This window comes from Lagenorhynchus albirostris, chromosome 8 (genome assembly GCF_949774975.1).
Source record: "Lagenorhynchus albirostris chromosome 8, mLagAlb1.1, whole genome shotgun sequence".
NCBI classification, from domain to species: domain Eukaryota; kingdom Metazoa; phylum Chordata; class Mammalia; order Artiodactyla; family Delphinidae; genus Lagenorhynchus; species Lagenorhynchus albirostris.
Window position 1 is genome coordinate 73,787,751 of NC_083102.1, and position 12,237 is coordinate 73,799,987.

At 41.0% G+C, this 12,237-nt stretch overlaps 1 protein-coding gene across 1 annotated transcript in view; it reads left to right on the forward strand.

Moving 5' to 3' along the window:
- Positions 1–12,237, forward strand: part of DNAH11 (dynein axonemal heavy chain 11) — a 316,107-nt gene that overhangs the window by 293,602 nt on the left and 10,268 nt on the right. The window contains 3 exon segments of the mRNA XM_060157128.1: positions 630–821; positions 3,973–4,092; positions 10,165–10,407. Coding sequence (XP_060013111.1) covers positions 630–821; positions 3,973–4,092; positions 10,165–10,407 — 555 coding nt within the window.

Here is a 12,237-nt window from a genome sequence, read left to right on the forward strand (position 1 = left end):
CCTCCACCGTACCTAACTCCCAGCTTCCAAGTCGTCCAGTCATCATCATTCGTAGCTCATAGGAAAGGGAAAAGAACGACAACCAGACCAAGCAATTTCCCTTTACGCAAGTGACGTGAAAGTTGCATACGTCACTTCTGCTCAAACTCTGTTGGCAAAAACTTGGTCACGTGGCACATCTGGCTTCAAGAGGGGCTGGGAGATTGCTTTTTGATGAGTGGCTGTGTGCCCAGATAATCGGTATTACTGTGGAACCAGGAGGAATGGAGAATTGGCATTAACTTATATTCCGCTACAGTGATGAAATTAAGATGATGGCCTTTTGTCAAACAGATTGTACAAGAACATTTTTGCAGGGGAAATTGATGTCAGGCAGTATTACCACTGGCAAAATGAATTGTCTCATTTTCTAGTGAAACAGAAGAATAATTGAAGCAAAATAAAAGCATTCCTCTTAAATCAACAGACTGGCAAATGCCAGTCTTCTCTTATGCTCTCCTAGCTTAAAACTGCATGTTACCTCTGTCCTAGGTCTCCCTCAAAGTCCTCTGCGAGACGATTGAAAACTCAGACCCTTGCCCTTGGAAACCATACGGATGGATGATCAAACATTCTTTCTTTTCTCCCAGGATACACTTGAAGTGTGCTCCAAGGGGCAGGAGTTTAAAAGCATTCTCTTCTCTCTGTGCTACTTCCATGCCTGTGTTGCTGGGAGACTGAGGTTTGGCCCCCAGGGCTGGAGCCGCTGCTATCCGTTCAATTCTGGAGACCTCACCATCTGCGCCAACGTCCTCTGCAACTACTTAGAGGCAAACCCTAACGTAAGTGCCAGTGGCCAGATAACCTCTTCCGAGGAGTGTACTGAATCTGTCAGTCTTTGGGCACTATCAAAGTGGACCATAATTTCTCTTTCGAAGCTATTATTGAAATAGCTGACACTACATATGCATCCTCTGCCAAGTGTGAGGTTTTACAACAGCGGATGCTCGAACTTTATGAGATGGGTCAAGCCGGTTCTACATCAGCAGCTTAGTGCAAAAAAAAAAAAAAAAAAAAAAATGTCCTTCATTATGTTAACAAAAACAGTGGTTTACATGTGCATGTATGCCAGATTCATTAGGCAGGTAATGAAGCATTTGCACAAATGTAATTACATACAGCAATTCTGACAGTTCATAACACTGCATTAATAATCACTACAATTAGTTCTGATGATGGAAGCAATTTACAGCACGTCACATGTATAAATAATGGTGCATTTCCTGCCTATGTCATTATTATGTATTAAGGATGCCACCTTGTTGTGACTTTTTCAGTAATGTTCCCCTTGATTTGAAGTTAAAGGTAGATGAATGATTTTATTTCATAGCTAAAATGTGTTCTACAGATGGGAACGGGAATGCTTCATCAAGAACATTTGTGTAAACTCTTATAAACTCAGCGACTGGATTTCAAGAAGGATGAATCATTTGTAAGGATATTCTGGCTTAGTCCTCATAAGGGAAACTTTTTCCATTAAGTTAAATCTGTTAAAATCGAGGTATGTTTGTCAGAACCAACCAGGCATGGTGCTTTAGGCCACACTTTCTATTAAAGGGCCTTTAAAACCATTCAACCATGTTTCTATGTATAAATGGTTCTTTTTTGTTCTTTTGGTAATTATTGTTATCAAAGTTTTCTCAAGCTTTGAAGATGGTTTGACTACTATCTGAATATGTACACTTTGTACATAACATGGGTGTGTTCTCCCAAGGAACACATTTTGAATAAGTTGTATCCAAGATAAATGGCTTTAATATGGTATGTGATGATCACTGTTCCATATCTAGCATTTTTTTAAATTTATGAAATTCACTTTGAGCATACTTTGACCATTCTAATAAATACTATTTTGTGTTGATCTTAGCACATTTTGTTTAAAATGTTGCAGGTAGAATTGACTGTTATAATAGTTCTGGAGAGTTCTGGGTAGAAAATGAAATAGACCACTGAGTACTTTTATTCAAGTCCTTCATGACTGTCCCAGGAGGCTGAGGCCAGGAATATTATCCTATTTCAGCTGGACCCTGTACACAGTTGAGGTAGGAATGAAGGGGAGCAAGAGAGGGGTTGACTCATGTTTCTCTCCGGCTCTCACATCCCGAGGCTCGGCAACACCAGCTGGCCGATTGAATCGTGCTATGTCCTGCTGCTTCTCCCACGGGTGTTCCAGCATCAAGACAGCTTTAGGTTTTAAACACACGCTCTTGTGTCTTAGATGTCTTGACCCAAGTCATTGACCACGCATCACATCACGAAGCAAGTCAGTTAGATCTGGGAATTAGGTTGACGTGCCCACATAGTTTGGTTGTACAAGATGCCCTTTTCCGGAAGGTATATGTATAAACTTGGAAGTAGGCAGATGATAGATGATATTTCGAGTCATGAGATTAGATGAGATCATCAAGGTTACAGAGTATAACTGAGAGATCTAAAGATTACGTCTTAGGGAATGCCAACGTTTAACTATTGTAAGAACTTCGATATTTTTCCATATGAATTTCGTAAGTCTCACCATATGGAAATTCTTGAATGTCAAGGTTGGAAGGCTTTAATTGAAAACATCATTTGGTTGTTTACATTTAAGGTTGGGGATGGGGCTATGTAACGTTTGACTTTGGTTTTACAAAGCCTAGAGGGAGTAGGAAGAAAAATTGTTTTTCTGTAGCAGTACCTTTCTCCCACCCTGTGGAGTACAGTTTGGGGGACATGCCCAAGAAGACCTCTACTGAGTAACAACAAGTTCACATTTTTTTCAGGCTGTACCACTGTGCCAAGGGAAGGGTTACCAAAAAAAAAAAAAGTATTTGTAAAAAAACAAAGATTTGTGGGAAGAAAATCAATTATTGAGAAGAATAGATCCCTAGCTGATTAAAATCTTGAGGGAGCTATATATCAGATAATAATGTATAGCAGGCATTAATTAAATGTGATCAGAGAAATAAAGTTAAGAGGTCTCTGTTTCCCATCCATTTCTGTTCTATGGGAGGTAGTCCATGGCATGGCTGAGAGAGCATGGTACAGTGTAGCCACTTTAATTTTTCATTCACATCAAAGTGGCTTAAAAGGAAGACGTTCATTTATTCAAATTATTCAAATAAAGTTGTAGCCAAGTACATTGGAATAGTTGAAGCAATTTTACTTGTTCTGTCACATCATGCAACAAATGAAGGCTATAATTAATTTTTTACTTGAACTGCTGGGAGGCAGTATACTGCCCCCAAGGGTATAAAGGTTTCTGTCTAGAAAGGCTTCATCACAAACTGGCATGTTTTGCAAACCCAGAGGAAGCTAAAGGGTAGCAAAGAGGGGCTTCAAACCCTGCGAAGCCAAATGAAGAGGAGATACGGTGATTCCTTGAATAAAACATACTACAGTCATTAGTTACAGCACTTGGAACAGTCATGGAGGCCAGTCATGCCATAAACCGAGCGCTCAAATCAGTCTGTGGCAAACGGCTTGGTTTGCCTGGACTTTTGGAAGGTGATGAATTCTAAGTAACACCCCAAATTCAAATTGTGTAGGTTTTTCTTTCTTTTCCTTGATTTAGATCATAAAACCTGGTATAAATCAGATCATAAAAATGTCATCCCTCAAAGGTCCTATGAACCAACACCCTCTTGTGGTTTTTAGATGAGGTTCTGAATGTGTAAACCTTAACTGCATAACATGTTCTAGGAATAATCTGGTTTGCTTTAAAATCTTCATTAAAAGCTCCGCTTCATTAAAAGCTCACTGAATGTATTAAAACACACTGAAAATAATTCTCAGCCAATTCAATCCTGGCAATTCAGACAATTCCTGAACCTCTTTTAAATGCTCCTGTAGGTGGGGGCTTGTAGAGAGGCACTTGCTGCTGACTGACTGTTCGGAGGCAGGTGCCCCGAACCCGGAAGTGAACGTTGGCATGATTCCCCTCTCCTCTCCCGCCAGGTCCCGTGGGAAGACCTCCGTTACCTCTTTGGTGAGATCATGTACGGGGGCCACATCACAGATGACTGGGATCGCAAACTGTGTCGGGTGTATTTAGAAGAATTCATGAATCCCTCTCTGGTAAGACATTTCTTAAGTCATTTCACAGAGGAGAAAGTTCTAGTAAGATTCTTTTTTAACTTTTTATTTTATATTGGAGTAGAGCTGATTAACAATGGTGTGTTCGTTTCAGGTGTACAGCACTGTGATTCAGTTATACATACACGTTATCTGTTCTTTTCAAAATTCTTTTCCCGTTTAGGTTGTTACATCATATTGAGAGGAGTTCCCTGCGCTATACAGTAGATCCTTGTTGGTTATCCATTTTAAATATGGTGGTGTGTGCGTTCCAATCCCCTAACTATCCCTTCCGCCCACCCTTCCCCCACCCCGGTAACCAAAAGTCCGTTCTCTAAGTCTGTGAGTCAGTTTCTGTTTTGTAAATAAGTTCATTTGTATCCCTTTTTTTTAGATTCTGCCTATAAGCGATAGTTTGCTTTCTCTAAGAATTTTTTAAACTGATTTCACTATGTAAATAATTCTTGAACGTTATTGAGGATTCTTGGCCTTCTGTGAGTATATTGTGGCACACCTTCCAGGGAGTTTGGAAGTTTGTTAGAAGTGTAGGATCTTGGGCCCCATGCCAGACCCACAGAATCCGAATCTGTGTTTTAGCAAGACACCTCCCTGCCACCACCACAGGTGGTTTCTGTGCCCACATGAAGCACCGTCCCATGCACAGACTCACTGGATCTTTGAGATAACCCCGTGAGGTACACAGCACTGACACTGTCACCCCATTTCATAGACAAAGAGACTGGGTCACGGTGATTTGCCCCAGGTCTCCCAGTTATCCCAGGCAGGGGCTCTAGCCAGATGTATTGATTTCAATTCAGCGGCTCTGATACAAGTGAACTCTATAGTTCTTTCTCTGGCACAGAAGCCATGGAGTATTCTAAATTTTGATCACTAACTCCTAACTAAATATGTGCTCAAGAAAACTGCGGTGATGTGAGAGGGCAGTTCTTCCTTCTGTGAGGAAGGGGCAGAGCTCCCTTGTACTGGAGTTTAAAGAGGCCAGGTACCCTTTTCCCATTTCTCATCTTACTAGCCCCATGTCTGTGTACACCAACACACCCACATGGTTTGTGACGGGTGCTGGGTTTTCTGGAAAAAGCACTCAGTCCTTGTCTTCCATACTGAAGTAGCTGAAAGTGGTGGCATACTTTTCTCATGTCTCTCTCCAAAGGTTTCCAGGTTCATGGCCATTGCCTGATTATTTCTTGGAAACCCAAGGCACCCTCCACCGTGCCATCTCTACTCCCACTTGGGCAAGACACCAACTGTGTTTAGAGCCGTGCCGTGTATTTTTTTAAAAAATAGTTTGAGCAACCTCCTGTTTATAATTTCTTGAGAACTTCATCTCCTAAAAGCATTACGCCTTCCTCAAGTCCATTTTGAGAAGTAATATAATCATGTATTAGAAAACATGGTGTACTGTAGTCTCATATAGAAAATGGAGGACAGATTATTTTTTGCTACTTTTAATAATGTTAAACAATTTGGGGACAAGGCAGGGAAAAAAAAAAGGCTTTCCTGCCACGTGACCATTATTTGTTTCTTTTGACTGTGAGTCTCCTGGTCGTTCCTTAGTTCTAATGAGCAAGGTTTCACGGGTCAGAAAGACACTTTCAATTTAGCGCAATTGGAAGTCACTCCTCAGAAGAGGTCTGGGAGTACGTTACCATGGAGATGGGAAAGATAAACAGGGTCGGGTGTGCTACCTTTACAGAGGCTGATTTCTCTGAATGATGGTGGAGGTCAAGGGGCAGAGCGACAAACTCACTCTGCTCTTCCCTCTCTGGTTCTGGCCTGAGGATGAGAGTGAATTACTGTTGCCAACCGAGACAGTCCATTAACCTTCACAAGCCTGAACTCCCATTCACATAATTGTAAAATAAATATAGATGATGCAACCTGAGGGGCATCTCTGGTGTGTGCATTAGCCCTTTAGAAATTTAGGTACCTGCCCTTCCATGCTGCTCTGGTGAGGTTTTCAGGATGGAGATGCTCATTTGCAGTCCTGCATCCTCACCAGAAAGCACTACCTTGTCAACTCACCAGAGCAAGTTAAAGCACTGACTGGTTTGGTGGCAGAAACTGCAAAATCCCAGTTATTTTGTTCTATACAGATGTTTCCTGCTCATGCTGTTTACGTTATTAGGAACTTAAGCTAACACTTCAGCATCTTGCAGGATGTCTTTTTGCCGCTTCCACATTGGTTAACTTATTTGGCAGTTAGTGTCTTTGGTTACATGGGCACGTGGTCAAACCTTGGAATGCTTTCAGTGGCTTTGTCGTGTTAGGAGGATGAATGAGTTTCTTGTTGGGTAAATGACACGGCATTTAGAGAGGGCTCCCCAACGGCAATGTGCTTTAGAGGGTTCCTGGCCAAAGTTAGGGAATTATAATTAATATTCTTCTCTCATGTAAGGTGCGTACTTGGCAATGCTAAACAAGTAATACGGTAAGTTACTTTTGGAAAATAAGGTATCAGGTCACCTGAAAGCTGTCAAATATTAACAGCTTAAAAGTTGGGCTTTGAAGTAAAACAAAATGACAAAAAAGCTCGGGTTCAAATTCAGTGCTCCCTTGTGTTTGCTGTGCAATTTTAGATACATCACGGAACCTGAGCCTCTGTTTATTCATTTGTGAAATTAGGGTACACAGTAGCAGTCACTCAGCATCCTCTCCTCCTCAACCTACCCCGCTCCCCAGCGCCAGGCGACCACTAACCTACTTTCTGTCTCTGTAGATTTGCCTAATCTGGACATTTCGTATAAATGGAATCACACAATATCGGGCCTTTTGTGTCTGACCTCTTTCACTTAGCATGTTTTCAAGGTTCATCCATGTTATAGCATGTATCAGTACTTCATTCCTTTTAAGGGCCAAATAGTATTCCATCGTATCGATACACTATTTTGTTTATCTGTTCATTGGTTGATGGATATTTGCGTTGTTTCCACTTCGGGGCTATTATGAATAACGCTGCTTTAAATATTCATATATGTGTTTGCATGGACATACATTGCCACTTCTTTTGGGTATATACATAGAAATGAAATTATTGGATCATATGGTAACTCTATGTTTAATGTTTTGAGGAACCACCAAACTGTTTTCCAAAGTGGCTGCATCATTTTATATTCCCACTGGCAATACACGAGGGTTCCGTTCTCTCCACATCCTCGCGGTGGCTGTGAAGTGGTATCACATTGTAGTTTTGTTTTGCATTTCCCTGAAGACTAATGATGTTGAGCATCTTTTCCTGTGCTTATTAGTCATTTGTGTGTCTTCTCTGGAGACAGGTTAATTTAGAACTACTGATTCTTTGAGGCCTAACAATAACTTTATCAAACAGCCCTCCCCCAAAGGCAGGACAGGTGGCCACAGTGCAGAGAGTTAGGGTCCCATCAGCAAGAAGCAGCTTTTCATAAAAGCCTCTCAGTGGGATGGGAGAAGGCTTGGATTTAGAATCAGGATTCCCAGAGCTCCTTGAGTATGTTGACATTTTCACAGATTTCTTAAAGTAAGAGAACAGAAGTCTCTGTGTGAACTAAGCCTTGCTTATCGAGCTTTACTTGTTTGACATCATAGTAGGAACTTACAGTAGGACATTCTCAGGTTTTGTTTTTCCTTCTAGAAAATTAGGGTGTGCTTGAGGTAATCATGTCTGTTTCTAGGGCACAGGAAAGACTAAAACTAACCTTTGTAAAAAGGCTGCTATGTGCCTAGCTATTTGCATACATTGTCGTTAAATTCTCATGGCCACACTCTTTAGGTTGCTATTAGGATCCCCATTTTACTGATGAGACTGAAACTCAGATAAACTGTCATTTTTTGAAGACCACCAAACCGCTCGGGGGGGGGGGAACCGAACCAGATCTGTCTGGCTATAAACCTAGCCCTTCCCGTTGACTTTGCTGTTTGCCTTTGTTTTGCTCACTGCCCAACATGGGGAAGGCACTCTTCACATATTTGTAAACAGACTGCCTAATTGTCTTTCCAGAAAACATGGACCATTTGCACTCCCACCAGCATTCTATGAATATTCACTCAAATGTCCAGTCCCCAGGCATTTTGAAAAGTTCCAAGTGGTTCCACTTTTTGGTTACTTTCTTTGCTTGAAATTCTGTTTAACTTTGGCTGCATTGAAAAACAGTTAACTGTGGCTCTTAAATTTTCTTTTAACTATTGAGCACTAATAGGGAAAATCAAGTCCTTGTTTGTAGGGAATACATTTTGGCTTGGAGATGTTTAGTCTAACTTCTGGTTTTAGTATTCATATTTTGTGCCCGCATTTTTATTTTGGCTAATTTATCTATCCAGTAATGGTGAGGTTAAATCCCCTTCACAGTTTTGTTTTGGTCACGCTGAGTCAGGTAAAATTTTAATTTTGATTATTTTGATATATAAATGTGAAATGATAGGAAATGTGAATAAATGAATAAAACAAGCCTAGCTGATGGATACTGGTCACGAGAGAGTCTGCATTGCTCCTTCTCATGTTTATTGGGTCCAGGTCTCTGTTTCTGGCAATACGAAAGACTGGATAACTTGAAAATTCTCCCGATACAAAATAAAAATAGAAATTCTGACTTTAACATTTAAAGTGCCTTTTTGAATTCAGGAGAGCAATTTAGCATCATCCCTAAGGACATGGGCTCCCTGGGCAATCTGGGATTGCAGGTTTGAGGAGGAAGGAACGAACTGCCGCTACTCACAGATGACATGATTGTGTAGAAAATCGCGCTGATTTTGTCTCCATTGGACTGTGAGTTCCTTAAGAACTAGGTCATACGAATCTCTTATACTTCCACGGCTTACTGGGGTATACTAGGTGATCAGTTCATACGATTGAATGAATTAATGAATAGTCACTTTGTCTCCAGGTGATAGTGAGGGGACCAGATAGCATGAACATACACAATTACAGAGACAAACCCCATTTTCAGAAAATGATTTTAAAATTGTAGGCCTAAAATAGCTACATTAGGTGATGGTTTTTAAAAACTAGCATTCCCTGTACATTTAAGTGCATGTAGACAGAATTCACAGCAAGAGAGGCTGGGAAAATTAAACAGAAGTGTAATGGTCCCCTGGGAACTAAAGAACAATCGGGGAAAAAAAAAATCTGAGATTACACTGAGTTAACCAGAAAAGTATAAGCGCTGGATTGACTGCGTTTATAGCTGGTCAGAGACTGAGGCCCATAAATTGTTTAGTTACATTTTGGTATTTCTGCTTGCATTGCCTTGGTTGAGAGCATTCTTCCCGGTGGAATGTCTAACCCTTCTCCCCGACCTGAATGAAGTGGATGGGTGTGATTAATGCCTGATAACTCCAGCCGCTCACTCATTAGGCAACTTTGGATTGAGCACCAGTATGTGCTAGCTAGCAGCTGCCCCAGGGTCTACAGATCTTGAGATGAGCTACACAGACTCTGCCCTGAGAAGCTCAAAGTCACGGGGAGGTAGCACTCATTTGACTCTTAGTGTATACTGCCCTATAACATGTTAGTTACACACACTCCCACGTATTTTTTAAGATAGGCACATGTAATTATGCATGTTTACAAAATCTACGTGCATAATACATAAAATAGTTTGAAGTTGTACTGCAGAAAGTACTATTAAGTCATACTAAAATGAGTTCAGAATTAAGATTAAAATCAAACATATGCCCAGGCAAGTTACTCTGAACCTCAATTTCTCACTGCGAAATGGGGATATCTGGGAGAATCAATGACTTCAAGCATGCAACAGGGTGACCAATACACAGTAGATGGCTCAGCACCTGTCCGTTCCCTTTGTGTGCATGTATCGTGTTACCCCAAGCAAACCGCAAACCAGGTCTTCTTAAGGATGGGATTCATGTGTGTTCCTTGGACTCCTCCCCAGAGGTCAGCGTGGTACCATACACAGAGCAGAGTGATTGATTACAAGAGGGTCAAGAGATATTTTAGAGAGCTCGCTATCGATCCAGCATTGTGCTGGGACCATCTTACCGGAGTGTTCTCAAGGTGTTTGGGAAATGAAGATTGATGTCCACTTAGATTTGGAATAACTGACTTTTCCTTTGTGGTTGAAGGTTGATGGTGAACTGATGCTGGCACCAGGATTTGCTGCCCCACCCAATCTGGATTATTCAGGCTACCACCAGTATATAGAAGAGATGCTTCCTCCGGAAAGCCCAGCACTGTATGGCCTCCACCCAGATGCTGAAATAGAATTCCTGACAGTCACATCCAACACTCTCTTCAGAGCTTTGCTGGAGATGCAGCCCAGGAATGCACTCAGCGGTGAAGAGCTGGGACAGTCCACAGAAGACAAGGTAGAGGTCATTCTTTCTTTTCTATTGAGTTATACTGTATATACAGTAAAGCACACTAATCCTAAGTGCACAGCTAATGAAGTTTTTACCTTTGTGTGCACATAACCACCACCTGGATCAAAGTACAGAACATTTCCAGCACTCCAAAAGGATAGCCCTGCCCCTTACTGATCAGTACCCTCTGCACCCCAGACCAAAGGTACCCACCCTCCTTACCTGTCGCCACAGACTAGATGGAGTAGATTTCCCAGTGTTTAAACTTCAAATACATGCAGCCTTACAGGATGTACTAATTTATGTCTGGCTCCTTTCACTCCACATTTCATTGTGAGATTCATCCATGTCGCTGCATGAACCAATGGTTCACTTCTGTTTAGTATTTTACTATGTAATTCTTTATTTATATATATAAAATTCTTAATTTGCTCCTTCTATAGGGGATGGGTGTTCGGGTTCTTTCTAGCTTTTCATTACAATGACTATCACAGCCGTGCACATTCTTGTATAGTCTTTTGTCAGCATACAAAGGTTAACTCCCAAAGCTATCTGCTCATAATACTCATTCCTGTATACCCAGAAGTGGAATTGTTGGATCAAAGGGTATAATGTTCAGCTTTAGTAGATACTCCCAGTTTTCCAAAGTGGTACAACCACTCCTACACACTTCCACCCACCAGCAGTGTGTATGAGTTCCAGTTGCTCCTGCTTCTTGGGGTCTTGTTAGGAGTCATGGTATTTCTTTGTGGTTTTAACTTTGCATTCCTCAGTTAAGGAATAATACTGAACATTTTTTCATACGCTTATGGCCGTTTGGATACACTTTCGTGTGAAGTACCTGTTCCACTTGCTTGCCCAATTTCTAATTGGGTTGTCAATCTTTTTCTTACTGATTTGTAAGAACTCTTTTATTTCAGATGTGTGTCCTTTGTTAGGTGTATGTATTGCAAATTTCTTCTCCACATGCGTGGCTTGCCTTTCATTCAGTGTGTTTTTGGCTCTGTCATTTTGTTACAGTGTCTTTTTTCACCTTTTCTTGGGAGATTGGCATTATCCTCCTTTTGAAGGTTCTTATTACCGTAGAATGATGGGGATGAGAAATGGACATCAAATAATTTTTTTTACCTTTGGATTAAAATCTTACTTCTCATTAATGTAAAACCTGAAGAGCTTATTTTTCCCTCAATAAATTAGCCTCTGTTTCTCTCAGAATTATCAATCAAGGATTCAGTGTGTGGAAACACAGTAAACATCAGGTCTAATTATAGTGAGGTCCCATTCATTGAGACACTTGTTTGTAATTTAGAAGCTTTAGAATTTGTTACAGCACGTTTTATCCTATATACTAACATCTTCCCTATATGAATTTAGATTTTTAAAAAGATGAACGTATTTAAAAATCCATCCATTTGGGAAGATCTATAGTGTTAATAGATGCAGAGAGGTGGATGAGGTCTTCATCTGGTTCTGGGGCTTCAATCTCTCCAGGGAGGCAGCTGATCATTACACCAGAAAATGCAAAGCAAATGAGGTAAAGATGCCTCAGCATCTCCTACAAGCAGACTGGTTGTACCAACCACCATCTACTAGGTGTTTATATACTAGGCACTATAGAAAGTGCTTTACAAATATGCCAGTTTAATCTGCAACAGCTCTGAGTAGTATCGGAATCTCTTTTGGAGATAAGCTTAGGTGACTTCCCAAAGCCAGACAGCTAGAAAGGGCCAGTGAAGGAAACCAGATTGTAGCTGAGTCCCAAAGCCTTTCTTTGACCTAAGTTCTCTACAGCGCTGTGTTTCATACTCTGTACTGCTGCTGTAAATAAGCTCAAGA